A 20,364-nucleotide genomic window follows, 5' to 3' on the forward strand; every position below is an offset into this window, starting at 1 on the left:
AATGAACCTGGAAGAAAAAGTGAAGTTAGAATTAGGAAGATAATTTTAACCAAAAAAAGGGAGGGGGGAGAAAAACAAAGAAAATGGATGGACTCAAGTATTTTGGATAATAGTACAGTTTTTTCAGGAATATACAAGCTATTGGAATACAAGTTTAAAAAAAATATCCAAAAAAATTGTGAACTAACATTCAGGTTAGGGTAAAGATGGTATTTTGGAAAACAGAGAGAAGATGGGCTGTTCAACTTATTGAATAGATTAAATTTATTGAAGATGTTAATTATTCAGTAAATTTTACTTCTTCTTAAGAAGAAAGTTATATTTTTTATGGCAGAAATTATACTAATATCAGGTGAGTGGAGAATTTACTGGGGTTGGGGGAAAACTATATTCTTACCTAATCTCAATATGAGGGAAGTCTTTTTAGGCATTAAAAAAAACGAAAAACACAACCCATGATGGATGATTTATTGTATTAACTACTAAAATGTATAACTTCAGTATGACATAAGATATCAAAATTAAAAGACAAATGATAAACATGGGAAACATTTCTAACAAAATTGACAAGCATTAATGGGTTTAATTGGTAAAGAACTGTTACAAATCATTAGAGAAAAGGAAACAATAATTAGGACAAAATAATTAATTAAAAATGGTAGTAAAATGTTTAGTCTCACTGGCTTTCACATATATAATTACAACAGTTCTTGAAATTTCACACAATTTTTAAAAAAGAATGTAGATTGTGACTTTAATATTATGCAGTGAGGGAATTCTTTGTGGAGAGTTGTCTCATAGTATACATCAGGGATTTTAACAAATGTTTCTACCCAGAAATTGTACTTCTGAAAACTATATTCTAAGGAAAACATCAGAAATATGCTAAAATATTACCATAAGGCTATCCATTAAAGTTTGTAGTTTCTCTGTTTCCTCCTGCCTGACTTCATTCTTGTTTTGCTTTTCTGTAGTTTTCTACTTTGAATGCTATTACTTTGATTATTAAAATTATGACACATAAGCTATGTGCAGTGGCACACATCTGTAATCCCTGCTACTCAGGAGGTTGAGGCAGGAGAATCATAATTCAAGGCCAGCTTTGGCAACTTAGGGAGACCTGGCCTCAAAAACTAAAAAGGACCAGGGATGTACAGTTCAGTGGTAGAGCAGCCCTACGTTTAATCCCCAGTATTGCCAAAATTTGGGCACTTTCTTTTTGAAGTAATAATATAATTTCAAGAAAATTAACTCCTTATGATGACTTTTAAAGCCCAATTAGCTCACTTGATTTCATCTCTTGCCATCTACCATGTTCTTCGAGAGCACATTCATTCCAAGGTTTGTTAAATGAATAAATGTTGACCAAGAAAGATTGAAGTGTCATGTGGTAATTTAAATGAAACATAAATTGTCAATGGATTATAAGTTATACTGTCAAAATATTCATTAAATAATTGTAATTCAAGACTACTGACAAGTTAGAAATGAAATTCAATAAAATCTACTGTCATCTTTGATAACAACTGACTTCCTAAGACTAGCACAATACTAGTGACTGCACAGTTATCTGTGTGACTCTGTCCTTCCTTCCAGGAAGCTACCTCTAATTCTACTAGCAAAGTTGTTCTCTCCTCTTTGCTCTCTTATATTTTACTTATTTTTCCTCTAAAGGTGATATTTTGTCTTGTCTTTTTATAGAAGAGCATCCTTGTTACTAAGCAAAAGGAAAGTAGAAATATGCTTCAATTAAGAGGCAGGAAGGACAATAATCTGTTTTAGCTTGCTAGAATATGGTATTTTGTGCTTAAAGAGAAAAAATCTAAATGAACAAAGCTTGTCACTAATGCTTAATACCTTATGTCCCTAAGTAATGAACAAATAGTGGAATTTTAGAGTAATATTTAAAAGACGGTTTAGTAACTAACACTATGCCTTTTTGTTTCTTTGCCTATTTGTGTAACTGTCAGTTGAACCTCCCATACAAGGGGAAATACTATGTTAGTGAACTCATTACATAATTTGAAAATGACCCTAGTTTAAGTAGAAAAGAAACCTATAATAGTTTTCTGATTAAATATGTTGAAAATCATATTTGAAAAACTTTTTCTATCATACTTTCTAAAGTTTTGTTGTTGTTGTTGTTTTAAATTTTCTACCACTTTTAGCTAGCTGACTTTAGCTCTTCCTAAGTCTACAGACATCCTAATTTTGAACCATTATATAATGAAAACATTGGATGTAATTTTCTTAGGTCTACAGTTCTTAGTTGCCCTTCTTACTGCAGATCTTTATACTGTAGCTCATGATTATAATTTGCATAAATGAAATTCATATTTATGAGTACAGATCTTGAAGCAACTGACAGGTGCAAGGTTGTCTACCATGCCAATTTATTGTTTGTCATGTTATTTTAAAAGAGAACTGCTATCCATGTTTTAAGGAAGAATAGGTGCTGTGGTTGAATTGGGATCAAATTCTAAATGTAGGTAAAAATCTCATTTTGTACCTTTCCATTTTTACGCTTTTCTGTATAATATGAAGATGTTTAACATTACTCAGCTTATACTGTCCACTAATGGCCTTTCACTATCCTCATTCATTTCTCTTGATCTTGTGTTTCAGGGTATGCACGAGCTATTAGCCCCCATAGTCTTCATCCTTCATTGTGACCACCAAGCTTTTCTACATGCCAGTGAGTCTGCACAGCCAAGGCAAGTTTTTAATGAGTTCCTTACTCATACTTACTATAGCCTTTACTTTTTTAGCTTCAAAATCTTTTAAATTAAAGGTACTTGTAAATTTTGTTAAGTTGTGAACATTTGTATTTTTATATGGCTAGTTGTAATTCCAGTTAATAGTTGTAATGCCAGGTTAGCTGTGGGGCAGATTTGCAGTTGTGTCTTTGAAAATTTTAGTATGTTTCAAAGGAAGACATATAAATGATGGGTCAAGAAAAAATGTTTTACTGACAAAAGTGCTAATGGTTGATAATACTCATATGTATTCTGATGACTCATTTTTCACTGTGAACTGAATGATATCTTTATTACATACTTTCTCCTTACCAGCTTTGACTCAGCTTAATTCATAAATAAAAGAACAGTACTTTTAAGAATCTCAGTCTGTAAATAAATGGGTTCTCAGGTTGTTGAGAGAGACTACTTTGTATATGTGTATGTGCTGGGGATTGAACTCAGTGGGGTGGTCCATCACTGAGCTACATTCCCAGCCCTTTTTTATTTCATGTTTTGAGACAAGGTTTCACTTTGTTGTTGAGGCTGGCCTTGAACTTGCCACCATCCTGCTTTAGCCTCCCAAGTAGCTGGGATTACAGGTATGTGCCACCATGCCCAGCTGCAGATGATGTTTGTAATTGGATTTAACTAAGGTAATTATTAAAATTCATTTTTTAAAATAAGCTACCCCAACTGATGGGCCAGAAAAGCAACCAAGAAGCATTTTGGGAACAGAGAGCTGTATGATTGTAAGGCCTTGTCAGGCAATCCATAAGCTAGCCCACCAATATGCAGGAGACAAAATACTGGCAGATAACATCTCATATATCTTAATTGTGTAATGTTTAATGTTCAGATGTAAGCTGTCCAATATTGTACAGCCCTGTGAATTAACTTTTGTCTACTATGTTATAAAATTAGCATTTTCAAGTTTCCTCTAAATTTTTCTGATTTTATTGAGTTTATTGGATCTTGACAAGAGTAAGATATCTTAACTACCTTCACTTCAATTATTCTAAAATATCAGGTTGCAGTTTGTGTTGTAAACCAGTTTTCATGCCCCTTTTATTTTTGAAAATGTACACAGAGAATATAAAGGAAAGTAGAGATGATTGAATGTAGCTTTAAAATTAGTAGAACATGGTTCTTCAGTCTTTTGAATTCATTACTAAGTAAAGCAATACTGAAGTAAATTTGTAAAAGATGTTATCACTGATTAATTGATGTTCAAATAATATGGCCATTAAAAGAAAATAAATGAATGTCTTGATATTGCATATTGAATCAGTAACTATATGTTTTGTTTGGTTTTAGATGACAAGTGATACATCATAGAGTTATAAATTATTCTAGATCAAACATAGTCAAAGAAAATATTGTCACTTTCTGTATTTGTTGCTTAGAATAATTAGATAGCTACTTTATTGTGGCACCAACAAGGCAGCTTATTTGTTTTTGATCTTTATAGAAAGAAAGGATTTTATTTGCTAATGGAGTTGCTCTTTTTATTAAAAAGGCTAATTTTTCTCATTTATTCATTATATAAGTTGTCTTATAAATGTCGAATAAGACAAACTCTGTATCCTCTTCAGTTATTGGAAAAAAATGCACATTGTGATTGCTTGTATTACTTTTTAAAGCGAGGAAATGAAAACTCTCTTGAACCCCGAGTATCTGGAACATGATGCCTAGTAAGTATAAAAACTATTATTTTTCTTCTTTTATGCTATTATTACTTTATTGAGGATAAACCATAACATTATTTTATTTTTCTACTTTTAGTGCAATGTTCTCACAACTGATGGAAACTGCTGAGCCTTGGTTTTCCACTTTTGAGCATGATGGTCAAAAGGTAAATATTATAAGGGGCGTGGGTTATGGCTCAGTGGTTGAGTGCATGCCTATTATGTGTGAGGCACTGGATTCAATTCTCAGCACTGCATATAAATAAATAAAAAAGTAAAGGTTCATCCACAACTAAAAAATGTGTGTATTAAAAAAAAAAAGGTAAACACAATAGAACAGATCTTTTCAGTATATTTGAGTGAAGACATGATTTCAGTAACAACATATAGCAGGGAATAGTACATAATAAGTCATTTTTATTACAATATATAAAATATGAACATATATTAAAAAATGAACATACTTACAAAATAAGATTGGACCTGGGAATCTAAAACATACCCTTAATAAAATTGACAGACATACAAAGGCAATTTAAACATTTTATATATATATATATATATATATATATATATATATATATATATATAAAATAGAATCTCTCTCTACCCTATTTTATATAGCTTTGAGAGCTCAAAGTAAAAGAGTTTTTATTTACTGTTTTTTATGTTTGAATATCATGCCTCACACAAAAATGGGTTTCCATCTCATTCCATTTACATTCTGTAGCATCACATAAACTGGCCATAGATACTTTGTAGTGGCTATCACCACTTCTAGACAAACTTATCTTGTAAAACTTTGTCACAAGAGAACTGGGCAAGGAAATATATGCAACAAATATTTTAGAAGGCATTTCCTGGCCAGTGTTTAATGAGCAAAATCATCTGAATGTCATCATATGGTTCCATATTTTAGCATTTGTCAAGAGATAATTATAGCAGTTTTTATTTCTTGTTTTAACTCTCTTTGGTAAAGAAATTGAAGAATGATATTCTTTTCATATTGAAATAATATATGTCCCATTATTCCTATCTAGGGGAAAGAAACTCTGATGCCTCCCATCCCCTTTGCCCGGCCACAGGATTTAGGACCAACAGTTGCTATTGTTACTAAAGTCAATCAGATCCAGGATCATCTACTGAAGAAGCATGATATTGAGCTCTATATGCACTTGAACAGACTGGAAATTGCACCACAGATATATGGATTGTAAGTATTAAAGTTTTAGTTTTAGCTACAGATAATTATGATTTGTGGTAATTTCTATGTCTCAGATCCCTAGAAGTAGAAGCAAGAACTGTTCCATCTCTGTTTTATTTCATCTCCCCTCGTTCTTATGTGCTTTATGCCCATTACTTTCATGTATGGTGTATCATCTAATATTCTCACAAACCTTGTGAATTGAGTATCTCCCTATTCTTACAGATGAAGAAGCTAAGACTTAGTCTAACTTTACATAGTAAACAATGAAGTTATAATTCAGACCTAGGCAGGATTTCCTACATAATTTGCTACAGAGCCCTAGGCAAAAGAAGAATGTCAAAATGCTTTTGAGAAATAAGAATTTCAAGATGGATATAGTAGATCATTAAATGAAGCATTCTTAAGAAGTACAGGGTTGTGCAGGTCATACACACACAAAGCTGATCCCTGAACCAAACAGTCCTATAAGATGTTCTTACTCTTTCCATTTTATCATGTGGTCATCTTTTGCTCTACTTTCAGAAGTGATGTTAATAAAATAGATTTACTTTTAATTGAACATAATGTATTAATTTTCTTTAGCCACATAACTTCATAACATACAATAGCAGAAGAATAGGGAACCACTTGAAAGAAAGGGTGTTTGTATTTTTTCAGTAGCTTGTAAAGTATATAGTTAAATTTGCAAATAGTGGTTTTGGGCTGTGGTTGTAGCTCAGTGTTAGAGTGCTTGCCTAGCATGCGTGAGGCGCTGGGTTTGATCCTTAGAACATAAAAATAAATAAAATAAATGCATAAAAAATACAATAAGATTGTTTTTTAAAAAAATAAGAGTGGTTTTAATAAATCTGAGTTATATGATGCTACAGACAAGAGTCCACTTTATTGAAATAATAGAACATTTATATGTAGTGCTGAGTAGTCTCTTGACAGTTATTTTTATAAAGTCTAACTCTCCATTAGTAGAATATCAAAAAATTAAGAAAGTATTATTGAGATGTACATAATAGAGGTTTAATAAATATGGATTTTTTATTTGTATTACAAAGAATCTCAAATGAGTCAAAAGTTTAGAATTAGAGGGGGCTGTTTTGGGATTTTTTTTATTTTTTTTTAGCCCATAGAAAAGAATTGGTGAGTTGTTAATATGTTGTCATGTTGCATGGAATCTTTCACTAAGAATAATTCTCTGCTGTTTTTCTTCTCTGGAAGCCATGAACTGTGATTGAAGAAGTCTTCTTTCCTGTTTTAATCATGCTCATATTTGTGTGTGTGTTAACCTCATCATTAAGAGCAGCATTCCCACTAGAAATGAGAAAGTTGTGTGTGACATAGGTGTTAGGCAACATTTTAGGCTATTAATGAATTGCTACTTAAACATATAGGTCTAACGTAAAAAAGTATTAGCATATAGATCTAGCTTAATGCATTTTTGATCATGGACCTAAAACTGTATTTTGAAATAGCTAGTGACAAGGATTCAAATTCTATATTCCATTTTGCACTAAAAGAATTAACATATTCAAATATAAATCCCACTTGACTTCCTCAAAATGCTGTTTGCTGAGATCTAAAAACTGGTCTTTAAATTGGGGAAAGAAATTGGTGATATACATGTTTCTCCTTTCTTTGAAATTCTTTCTAATTTCCTGCCTCTTTTCCTGTGCTAGTGCTTTATGTTGCAGTGGTGATGAAGTGGGCTTCAGGACAACAATTTATAACCAGGGTGTTCCACTTTCCTTCAGCAGACATTAATCTCCTTCAGTTTCCTCTTCAACATAATAATTCACAGAGTTTCTTCAACATCGTGACTAGTATTTTCCCAGTAAAATCGTGTGGTCCATGACATAATTTCTCTGAATTTTTTCAACATTATTAGCGATAATAACAATATGAAGGCTTGTAATAACCATAGCTTCCTCATTTATTTCATTATTTATAGAACGTTATCTATATTACCTTTAAATATTTATATAGAAGAGGTCACTCATTGTTTGAATTTGATGAGTACTTCATTTCACTGATCCAGTTCACTTATTAATTTGATTTTATTACTAATATTTGTGAGGTACATGAAAGGTCAAAGTGCTTGAATAATCTTATATCCCTGCATGCTCCCCTAAAATGTCCTACCCACCTGTGTATGTTTATTGATGACTGTTAGTAACTTTGGGGTCAAAAAATAGTACAAAATAACAGTTGGAAACACAGACTTTGAAATGAAACACTCCTATTTAACCACTTTGAGCCTTTGTTTTTCATCTGTGGAGATTCAGAATAATGGTATTTACTTCATAATGTGCTATGAGAATAAAGGCATAATATACAAAAGGCTTAGTTCTCAGTATGTACTAAACATTCAATATATGTGTGAAAGTACCTTTTAAGCATTATCTGTCATTACCATTCCTTAATTAGGATATTATGTCTATGTAAATATGACATACTGTGATTCATGCACCCTTCAAACTCTTAGACTTTTCTATACTTTCTTCACTAAAACATATGGGTTCCCACTTACTAGAAACATGTAATAGGTGTCTTTTAGAGCTTTTTAAAGAGGTAGTACAGAAGTTGAGAATAGACTTCTGGTAATGATCATAACAATTTGTACAATAATTTTATGCCCTTGAAATTAATAAATATTGTAGTTTTGTATCATGAAAATGAAGTGAGACTGTTTTGTTCTATTGTCATATAGGTGTTATTACTTTAAACAATTGCTCATTCTACTGATTATTCCTGTTGGAAGAAAGTTGATTTAGTTTTACATTCAAAATCGGCACCAAAAATTCAATCTATGATCTGAGGAATATAAAATAATCAGTTTTCAGTTAATAAAAACAGCTCATCTCAAGATGATACCATAATTTATATTGGGTCGTCTAAAATGTATTTTTGCTTGACAGTTCTTTTACAGAATTTTTATTTTCAAACAAAATAGTTTCCTATAAAATGTTTCAGCATTTTACAAAGAATAAAATTTCTCTTGATTTAATTCAAAATTAGAAAATAATTTGGTAAAAATGTCAATGATGAATGAGCCAATGCAAAATGTTACCAGTACCAATAACCTTTATAGAATGAGGAGTAAGTCATATATATGTTTATGATGGGATAATGGTGATACAAAGATACCAATATATTTGTGCACTTATCTAATTTTACTCAGTCCTTAGCAATTATATGATACAATAAAAATCATTTGTATCGTAATAGTTATAATTGTCATTAAGGAAATACGTAATTACTTCATTTTTTAAAATAATTTTTGTTAGAGAATATATTTGTAAGTCTCCTTAAATGGGCAACATACCATATCTAAACATATCTGCAGCTTTAAGCAAATGAACTTACCAAAATTAATTAATGATTAGTGTAAAAATACTAATTCCACTGACACTGGCTAACACTGTTTTAAATTAACTTAATTCTAGCTCAATTGATGATATTTATCTTCAAATATAGGAAAAAGTACCCATGAAATCCTGTGTTACCTAAAATCTTGCTTATTAATGCTGTTATTTATTATCTTCTGAATAGTTTTGTTATTGTTAGCCAATGATAAATCGAATTTCTATTTTAGGTTAAGCAGAATAAATCTGAAATTAAATGTTAAGCATAGTGATATTATCAAATAATACATTCTAAAAGTAACTTGCACCATGTATTTCATTAATTTTATGAAAGATTACTCCTGCTGCACTTGGAATGCAGTTTCTTGTGTTTTAATTCAAGAAATTAGCATCTGAGTTGGCTTTTGTTTGCCAATTATTGATTTGTATTTGACATTTTTAAAAATTAAGTGCCTGTCAATGCATAGTAATTTCCAAAGAAAAACATTGACTTATTTTTTATGACTTTCCAAGGTAATTTTAAGAGTTGTTTTTGTGGTATTTTTATTTTTATTGTGAAAATAAGGTCCTGTGATATCATCACTTGTGGGTTGTTTGTGCAAAAGCATCCAAAATATTTGCATTACAGTTCTATCATGTAAATCACAAAGGCAGCACATTCATAGGAAGATTCAGTACTATTTGCATTAATACAATTACAATATTCTTTAATAATGAAACTAAAAATTGAAGTTTAAGTTAACAATTTTTGCTAGGCCTGAATGACTCTTTTATTATCACGTTTAAATATATTCAATCTGTAAACTTTTGACTGCTTTTACACTTTGGTATAAATAGAATACATAATAAGCATTTGTGGGGTATGTAATTAATGTCACTTTTGAGGAAAGGTCCTCATAACACACTTGGGCTTTGGCACTATGAAATTATGAGATCCTTACAACACTCAGGGGATAAATTCCATATCCCCCAAACACTTATTATACATTCTCCATATCTGTTTTCTATTTTCTGGGTTAGCAGGTGTTTTGCCATGTGGTTTATAATAATTTAATTGGGTAAGATTCTTAGTTATTGATTAATTTGCTAAATTTTGCAATATAACTTAAAGTATACCATAGTATATGGGTTCCAGTACATATCACAGTATAATTACATGTGAATACAAACTGTTTTTTTTTACCCTATATTTTAAATATAAATATATGGCTACAATTATATAATTCTCAATCATCAGAAATCACTATAATTATTTATCTCAAAAATTCTATCATTCAATAGTTTAAGTAAGTAGTTGCCTAGAGATAGTTAATAAATGAGAGGCTGCTTTTTTTTTTTCCAGTGAGCTTTATATTACACATTAAACCTAAGAAAAGAATATCAGGAATTCGATGAAAACAGTTTCTGATAGCTTGTTTTCATATAAAACCTAACATTTCCCAACAATTACTTCTTTCAAGAAAGTTGGACTTCTTCTCTTTGTACATGAAAAAAAATCACTGATTAGAATTATGAGGAGGAATATTAAATATTTGAAATAATGACTGATACTTCACAATATTTATTGTTTCTCATGAACTAAACAATGTTCATTATATTTTACATCCTTACAACATACTCTAATTTTTTACCATTTTTAAAAATTCATTTGTTAAGTATGACAGCAGAATGCATTTCAATTCATAGTACACACATAGAGCACAATTTTTCATGTCTCTGGTTGTACATGAAATAGAGTCACACCTTTTGTGTTTTCGTACATGTACTGGGAATAATGATGTCCATCTCATTCCACCATCTGTCCTACCTGCCTGCTCTCTCCCTCCCCCTCCCTCCACTTTTCCCTATCTAAAGTTCCTCCATTCCTGCCATGCTCCTCCCTCCACCATCCCCATTATGGATCAGCATCCTCATATCAGAGAAAATATTCAGCGTTTGTTTTTTGGGATTGGCTTACTTCACTTCACACTATATTCTCCAACTCCATCCATTTACCTGCAAATGCCATGATATTGTTCTCTTTTAATGCTGAGTAGTATTGCATTGTGTGTGTATGTATGTGTGTGTGTGTATATATATATGTACACACACACACACACACCACAGTTTATCCATTTATTCATCTACTGAAGGACATCTAGGTTGGTTCTACAATATAGCTATTGTGAATGGTGCTACTATAAACATTGATGTGGCTGCGTTACTATAGTATGCTTTTTTGAAGTCCTTTGGGTATAGACAGAGGAGTGGGATAGCTGGGTCAAATGGTGGTTCCATTCCAAGTTTTCCAAGGAATCTCAATACTGCTTTCCATATTTTGGTTGCACCAATTTGCAGTCCCACCAGCAGTGTAGGAGTGTGCCTTTCTTCCCACATCCTCACCAGCACTTATTGTTGTTTGTATTCTTAATAGCTGCCGTTCTGACTGGAGTGAGATGAAATCTTAAGAGTAGTTTTGATTTGCATTTCTCTAATTGCTAGAGATGTTGAACATTTTTTCATATATTTGTTGATTGATTATATATCATCTTCTGAGAAGTGTCTGTTCAATTCCTTGGCCCATTTATCGATTGGGTTATTTGTGGTTTGGGTGTTAAGATTTTTGAGTTCTTTATGTATCCTGGGGATTAGTGCTCTATCTGATGTGGGTGTGGTGAAAATTTGCTCCCATTCTGAGGCTGTCTGTTCACCTCACTGATTGTTTCTTTTGCTGAGAAAAAGCTTTTTAGTTTGAATCCATCCCATTAATTGAGTCTTGTTTTTATTTCTTGTGCTATAGGAGTCTTACTAAGGAAGTCAGGGCCTAATCTGACATGATGAAGATTTGGGCCTACTGTTTCTTCTATTAGGTGCAGGGTCTCTGGTTTAATTCCTAGGTCATTGATCCACTTAGTGTTGAGTTTTGTGCATGATGAGAAATAGGGGCTTAATTTCATTTTGTTGCATATGGATTTCCAGTTTTCCCAGCACCATTTGTGGAAGAGGCTATCCTTTCTCCATTGTATGTGTTTGGCACCTTTGTCTAATATGAGATAACTGTATTTATGTGGGTTGGTCTCTGTGTCCTCTATTCTGTACCATTGGTGTACAAGTGCCAATATTTTGGTGCCAATATTATGCCGTTTTTGTTACTATTGCTCTGTAGTGTAGTTTATGGTCTAGTATAGAGTTGCCACCTGCTTCACTCTTCTTGCTAAGTATTGCTTTAGCTATTCTGGGTCCCTTATTTTTCCAGGTGAACTTCATGGCTGTTTTTTCTATTTCTATGAGGAATGCCATTTGGATTTTGATTGGAATTGCATGAAATCTGCATAGTGCTTTTGGTAGTACGGTCATTTTGACAGTATTAATTCTGCCTATCCAAGAACAAGGGAATTCTTTCCATCTTCTAAGGTCTTCTTTAATTTCCATTCTTTAGCGTTCCGTAATTTTCATTGTAGAGGTCTTTCACCTCTTTCATTAAGTTGATTCCCACGTATTTTATGTTTTATTTACTTATTTTTTAAGGCTATTGTAAAAGGGGAAGTTTTCCTAGTTTCTCTTTCAGAAGTATTGATGTACAGAAATGCCTTTGACGTATGGGTGTTGATTTTATGACCTGCTACTTTGCCAAATTCATTTATTAGTTCTAGGAGTCTTCTGGTGGAATTTTTTGGATCTTCTAAGTATAGAATCATACCATTGGCAAATACTGATAATTTGAGTCCTTCTTTTCCTATCCGTATCTCTAATTTCTTTTGTCTGTCTAATTGCTCTGGCTAGAGTTTCAAGAACTATGTTAAATAGTAGTGGTGAAAGAGGGCATCCCTGTCTTGTTCCAGTTCTGAGGGAATGCTTTCAATTTTTCTCCATGTAGAATGATGTTGCCTGGGGCTTAGCATAGATAGCTTTTACAATGTTGAGATATGTTCCTGTTATCCCTAGTTTTTCTAGTGTTTTGAACATGAAGAGGTGCTTTATTTTGTCAAATGCTTTTTCTGCATCTGTTGATCTGCATCTTCTTATCTTTAAGTCTATTGATGTGATGAATTACATTTATTGATTTCCATATGTTGAACCAACCTTTGCATCCCTGGGATGAACCCCAGTTGATCGTGGGGCACTATCTTTTTGATATGTTTTTGTATTAGATTTGCCAGGATTTTATTAAGAATTTTTGCATCTATGTTCATTAGAGATATTGGTCTGAAATTTTCTTTCTTTGATGTGCCTTTGCCTGGTTTTGGAATCAGGGTGATATTGACCTTGTAGAATGAGTTTGGAAGTGCTCCCTCTTTTTCTATTTCATGAAATAAATTGGAGAGTACTGGTATTAGTTCTTTAAAGATCTTGTGGCACTCGGCTGTGCATCCATCTGGTCCTGGGCTCTTTTTGGTTGGTTGGCTTCTTCTATTTCATCACTTGAAATTGATCTGTTTAAATTGTGTATATCATCCTGATTCAATGTGGGCAAATCATATGATTCTAGAAATTTGTAGATGCCTTTGATATTGTCTATTTTATTGGAGTACAAGTTTTCAATTTATAATTATCTTCTATATTTCTGTAGTGTCCTTCGTGATAATTTCTTTTTTATGGCATATGTTAGTAATTCGAGCTCTCTCTCTCCTTCTTTTCATTAGGCTAAGGTTTTTATCAACTTTGTTTTTCAAAGAACCAACTTTTTGTTTTGTCTATTGTTTCAGTTGTTTCTTCTGTATCACTTTCATCAATTTAAGCTCTGATTTTAGTTATTTTCTGTCTTCTCTACTGCTTTTGGTGTTGACCTATTTTTCTTTTTTCTAGGCTTTGAGATGCAATGTTAGGTCATTTATTGGTTTTAAGGAATGAACTCCATGCAGTGAACTTTCTTCTTAGTACTGCCTTCATAGTGTCCCAGAGATTTTGATTATGTCGTATCTGTGTCCTCATTCACATCTCAGAATTCTTTAATCTCCTCTGGATGTCTTTTTGGCAACCCATTGTTCATTCAATAGCATATTATTTAGTCTACGGGTGTTGGAGTAGTTTTTATTTTATCATTGATTTCTAATTTCATTCCAATATGATCTGATAGAATGCAGGTTAGTATCTCTACTTTTTTATATTATTAAGAGTTGCTTTGTGGCACAATATATGGTCTATTTTAGAGAAGGTTCTATGTGATGCTGAGAAGAAAGTGTATTTGCTCATTGAGAGATGCATCATGCTATACATTTCTGTTACAACTCAATATATTACATATATATATATATGTGAATTAAATAAAATTGCTTAGTGTATTTGCTCATTCAGGGATGAATTATTCTATATATGTCAGTTAAGTCTAAGTTATTAATTGTATATTGAGTACTTTCTTTTTTTTTTCAGCTTTTGTATGGAAAATCTATCCAGTGGTGAAAGAGGGGTGTTAAAGTCACCCAGAATTATTATGTTGTGCTCTATTTGACTCTTGAACTTGAGAAGAATTTGTTTGATGAATGTAGATGATCCATTTGGGGGGCATATATATTTATAATTGTTAAGTCTTGTTGGAGTATGGTTCCCTTGAGCAGTATGTAGTGTCCTTCTTTATCCCTTTTGATTAACTTTCACTTAAAGTCTACTTTATTTGATATGAGAATGGAAACCCCTGCTTGCTTCCGCAGACCATGTGAGTGGTATGATTTTTCCCAAACTTTGACCTTCAGTTTGTGGATGTCTTTTCCTATGAGTTGAGTCTCTTGGAGGTAGCATTTTGCTGGGTCTTTTTTTTTAATCTAGTCTGCCAGTCTGTCTTTTGATTGGTGAGTTTAGGCCATGAACATTCATGTTTATTATTGAGACATGATTTGTATTCCCAGCCATTTTTGTTTGTTTGGTATTTAACTTGGTTTCTCCTTTGATTAGTTTATTTTTTAGTGTAATACCTTCCTTTGCTGATTTTCATTGTTTTTCAATTCCTCATTATGGGATTTTTTGCCGAGGATGTTCTTGTAGTTCAGGCTTTCTAGTTGTAAACTCTCTTAACTTTTGTTTATCATTGAAAGTTTTTATTTCAGCATCAAATCTAAAGCTTAATTTCCTGGATATAAGATTTTTGGTTGGCATCTATTTTCTTTCAGCACTTGGTATATGTTGTTTCATGATCTCCTGACATTGAGGTTCTGGGTTGAAAAATCTGCTAATCTATGTGATCTGATTCCTCTCTCTTGTAGTCTAAAAATTCTATACTTATTCTTTATGGTAGACATTTTCGTTAAATGTGCCTTGGTGTAGATCTGTTGTAATTTTGTATGTTTGGTGTCCTATAAGCCTATTGTGTTTGATTTTCCAATTCATTCTGCATGTTTGGGAAATTTTCTGATATTACCTCATTGAAGAGATTGTGCATTCCTTTGGTTTGAAACTCTGTGCCATCCTCTATCCCAATAACTCTTCGATTTGGTCTTTTGATGTTATCCCATAATTCTTGGATGTTCTGCTGATGGGTTCTTATCACCTTCAATCTTATCAATTATGTGGTCAACTTTATTTTCCAGATTGTATAATTTGTCTTCATTATCTGACTTTCTGTCTTCCAAGTGATCTAGTCTGTTTGTGATGCTTTCTATTGAGTTTTTTATTTGGTTTATTTTTTTCTTCATTTCAAGGATTTCTGATTTTTTTTTTTTTTAGAATCTCTCTTTCTTGAATTAATCTTTTGCTACCTATATTTCCTTCCTTTTTCCTTTGTTGGTGTGATCAGTTGATGCATATATTTCCTCCCCTGTTTATTAGTGTCGTTAGTGATTGTCTATATTTGCTCATTGGAGCGTTCCATTTTTGCCTGTATTTGCTCATTTAGGTCATTCTTCAATTCACAAATCATTTTAACTTTGAATATTCTGAACTCCTTCTCTGACATTTTATCAACTGCACTGTCCTTGGGTTCTAGTATTGTAGTATCCTGGTTTGTTTGGGGTACTCCCTTGAGTTTTCATGTTGTCTATGAGATTTCCTTTCTTCATTTTGGATCTGATGTTTTACAGTTTCTACCCTATAATCTTGTAGTATCTGTGCAGATTCCTCTATCTCACCTTGGTGTTTGGCTTCCAGACCCTTCCAGTATCCCAGAATGGATGCTGCTGCAACTATATGTGTTGGTGGCAGTAGCAGAAGGTAAGTTGGGGGATAGCAGTGGAGGTGCCCCAGGATGGATACAATGTCTTTCAGAGATGGGACTGAAAGGGTGGGCCTTACACTGGCTTTGAGATGCCTGCTCCAAGATGCAGCTGCTTCTAGGCCCTATCTCTTGTCCCAGGGTGGAGGTTAGTGCATGGGGAAGGCTATGAGGATGGTTTCAGTGACTCAAGATGGAAGTGGGTTAGACTTGGGCTCCCAGGTGGTGTGTGGGGGAGGGCAGATCCAGGCCTACCCTGTACCCTGGCTCCCATGCTGGTCAGCGAGGTGGGTCTGAGCCAGGCCTGACCTCCAGTGGGGGTCTGCCAGTGGGTGGAGGCCATCCTTGGCCGAGCCTGAGCTCCCATGTGTGTCTGCCAATGGCAGGATAGACCCAGGTCTACCTTGAGCCCTAGCCCTGGTTCCTATGAAGGTCTGCAAGGCGGATCTCCATATTCTCATTTTTTAGATGAGGAAATGAAGGCTTACCATAGTTTGTTTATATTAAACAGCTGCTAAGGAGCTGAGTGGGGCTTTGAACTCATGCTTACATTCACATTCTATTTTGAGTAGGACTAGTGTGGTAGAAAACTAAGGCAATTGAATGCACTGTGTGTTAGACTGGATCAAATTCAGCTTCATCAGATTAGCTTCAAAGACTAGGAAGGTAGATTAGAGGATTTTTGTTAACTAATCTGGTTTATGGTTTAGATTTGAAATGTACCCCCAAAAGCTCATATGTTGAATGAATACTTGGTTCCCAATAGATCAGTGTTCAGAGTTAGGATTTGGGGAAGCAACTGGATCATGAGGGCTCTAACTTCATGAGGGGATTAATCCATTAGGGAGTCATAGCTGATGGACTCTTGGGAAATTGTGGAAACTGTAGAAGGTGGAACCTAGTTGGAGCAAATAGGACCTTGTGGGCATACCCTTGAGAATATCTTGTCCCCAGTCCCTTCCACATGCTTGCTCTCTGCTTCCCAGCTGCCATAATATGAGGAGCTTTGTTCCACTAAGCCTTTCCACCATGATGTACTGCCTTTTCTTGAATGTAAGCAATAGAACCAGCCAACCATGGACTGAACCTCTGAACCCCTGAGCTAAAATAAATTTTTCCTCCTTTAAGTTATATTTCTCATGTATTTGTCACGGTGATATAAGCCGACTTAACATGCCTGTTAAGGAAGTAATAGAAAAATCAAGGTCACTGCAGAGCCTAAGGCCCCCAGATCTCAAAAACTAGGATTAAGCTCAGAATATTCTATATAGAATGTGCCAACAGCACATGCATAGCTAAAATAATAAGCTATAGCTTTAAGCTTAAATCTTCCTGTCCAAGTCCAATGGTGGCCTCATAGAAGTCAGACTGCTGGATACAAAATAAGAAAAAGAGAAATATCTGTTATGTGAATCTTAACATTGACCTACTAAAAGAAAAAGCTTATTAGTAATCTGGCAAAAAGAGGGTCTTTACTGACAAAGTGACTATGTATTTTAGCCTAATCAAAAGCCAAGTAGGAAAAGTTAGTCACATCTGTATAAATTTAGGTAAGGTACTATCCACATGCCTTCTAGGTAAATCATGGTTTTACCAATGAGAGGTAAATAAAAATTAATAATTGAGCAAGGGGAAAGCAAGTGTAAGAGGACTGCTAAAAAGAAATAAAACTAGTTCAATATAATTAAATCTATATGAAGGAATGCAATTGTCAAAGAAGAGCTGAAAACTGAAGAGCAGTAAAAACTATTTTAAATATTGTTATATTAGATCTGTTGATCCTAGTAAGTAATTTAAAGTAAAAATGGTGTATAAAAGTTTATGTCATTCTGGTGGGTGCATTGGTGCACACCTGTAATCTCAGGGCTTGGGAGGCTGAGGCAGGAGGATTGCATGTTCAAGGCCAACCTCATCAACTCATTGAGACCCTTTTTCTAAATAAAATAGAAAAAAAGGGCTGGTGATGTGGCTCAGTGGTTAAGTGCCCCTGAGTTTATTAATCCATTCTACCAAAAAAAAAAATCTGTGTAATTCAGTAGTACACATGGAAGAATTCAGATATACTATGTTATTTCTAATCACTTTCATTGGTATTTGTAATCACTAAGTTTATGGTTTTAAAATTCCTTGTAAAATGGTATCAGTGCAATAGGATTGTGAATGCTATATGAGAAAAATCATCCAGAGTATAATACATGGCACATTGTAAATACTCAATTAATGTTTATTGTTAATAATTTTTAAGGTGTTTAGTGGAAAATGCCTTGCTTCCAATAGGAGTGGTGAAGTACTAGTATAAGAATAACAAAATAAAATAACAAGAATCCTTACAAACAAGGATAAAAGATGACAAACTCAATAGGTATAATACTATAAATAAATGTTTTAAGTTCACATAATAAAAGGCAGAGTGTCTAAACTTTATAGACAATATACTGCTTGAGACAGCTCAAGTAAATTTCTTAGCTTGTTAGAAGGAACACAGAAGTGACAATAAAAAAAATATACTTCAAAACAAAAGTATTGAAAGGAATTAATAAAACATTTAACCCTTTTTCTTAATATTTATTTTCTTAGTTGTAGTTCTACACAATACCTTTATTTCACTTATTTTTTTTTTTTTTTATGTGGTGCTAAGGATCGAACCCAGGGTCTCACACGTGTGAGGCGAGCGATCTACCACTGAGCCACAATCCCAGCCCCAACATTTAACTCTTAACTGACGTAAAATTATTTTGAATTTTGATGTGTAAGGTCCGAGATGGCAAGAAGTTTGTCTGTTTTGTTTATTAATGTATCTTAGATTATTCCCTAACAGAATCTGGCAGGTGGTAAGCATTAAGTAAATAATTTTTACATAGAACAATGGATGGAAATGAAGTAAAAACAAATGAAAGAAAGATCACAAATCAATGCAAGGATATAGTGATTCAAAATATAGTGCACTGAAAATTTATTACTTTGAGGAATACTGAGTTGTAAGTACAGAAAATAATTAATAGAAAACATGAGTGAATAACCTGTCTCCTCATGATCATAGATTTTCTATGATTGTTAGTAAAAGATAACTGAGAGAATAAATTTGAAATTTGACTGCTCCAAAATTTCAATTTAGTAAAATTCAGTGCAAATACAAACTAGTTTAAAAAAATCAACATATACAAAGGAAATATATAACAGAATGAACACCAATTTTTTTATTAGTTCTGATTATTTATACGTGACAGTAGAAAGCATTTTGACACATTATATATAATGGAGTATAATTTCTCATTCTTCTGATTGTACATGATGTAGGATTACACTGGTTATGTACTCATATATGATATTAGGTAATAATGTCCAATTCATTCTACTGTCCTTCTTGCCCTCACCGCCCCGCTTCACTCCCCTCAGTGTAATCCAAAGTACCTCTATTCTTCCCTAGTCATGCCCCCTTATTGTGAATTAGTGTCTGCATATCAGAGGAAACATTTGGCCTTTGGTTCTGTCGGATTCACTTATTTCACTTAGCATAATATTGTCCAGCTGTATCTATTTACCAGCAAATGTCATAATTTCATTCTTTTAAGGCTGAGTAATATTCCATCATGTATATGTACCACATTTTCTTCATATATTCATCTGTTGAAGGGCACTTAGGTTGATTTCATAGATTAGCTATCATGAGTTGAGCTGCTATAAACGTTGATGTAGTCACTGTAGTATGCTGATTATAAGATCTTTGGGTATAAACCAAGGAGTGGGATAGCTGAATCAAATGATAGTTCCATTCAGAGTTTTCTGAGGAATTTCCATACCAATTTCCAAAATGATTGCACCAGTTTACATTCCCACTAGCAATGTATGAGTGTACCTTTCCCCCATGTCCTTGCCAATGTTTATTGTTGCTTGTATTCTTGTTAATTGCCATTCTGACTGGAGTGAAATAGAATTTTCAGTGTAGTTTTAATTTGCATTTCTCTAATTTCTAGAGATTGTATTTTGTCTTTTTAAAAATTTTATAGTTGTAGATGGACAGCATGCCTTTATTTGTTTAGTTTTTATGAGGTGCTAAGGATCAAACCCAGTGCCTCAAGCATGCTAGCCAAGCGCTCTGCTATTGAACTACAGCCCTAGCTCTGTATATCATCTTGTGTGGAGTGTCTGTTTAGTTCCTTAACCCATTTATTTATTGGGTCATCTGTTTTTTTGTTTGTTTTGTTTTGGTTTTGGTTTTGGCACTAAGTTTTTTGAATTCTTTATATATCCTGGAGAT

The 20,364-nt window shown here is 33.3% G+C and overlaps 1 protein-coding gene across 9 annotated transcripts in view; it reads left to right on the plus strand.

The window, feature by feature from the left end:
• The window catches only part of TBC1D5 (TBC1 domain family member 5), a 515,818-nt gene that overhangs the window by 297,906 nt on the left and 197,548 nt on the right, over positions 1-20,364 (plus strand). For all 9 annotated transcript variants that reach the window (XM_081287560.1, XM_081287556.1, XM_081287557.1 and 6 more), the window contains 4 exons: positions 2,626-2,718; positions 4,383-4,429; positions 4,521-4,590; positions 5,464-5,636. In XM_081287560.1, the coding sequence (XP_081143686.1) occupies positions 2,626-2,718; positions 4,383-4,429; positions 4,521-4,590; positions 5,464-5,636 (383 nt within the window). The remainder of the gene's footprint in view (positions 1-2,625; positions 2,719-4,382; positions 4,430-4,520; positions 4,591-5,463; positions 5,637-20,364) is intronic.

This window comes from Spermophilus citellus (genome assembly GCF_964194105.1).
Source record: "Spermophilus citellus genome assembly, chromosome: 3".
In the NCBI taxonomy this organism is placed as follows: domain Eukaryota; kingdom Metazoa; phylum Chordata; class Mammalia; order Rodentia; family Sciuridae; genus Spermophilus; species Spermophilus citellus.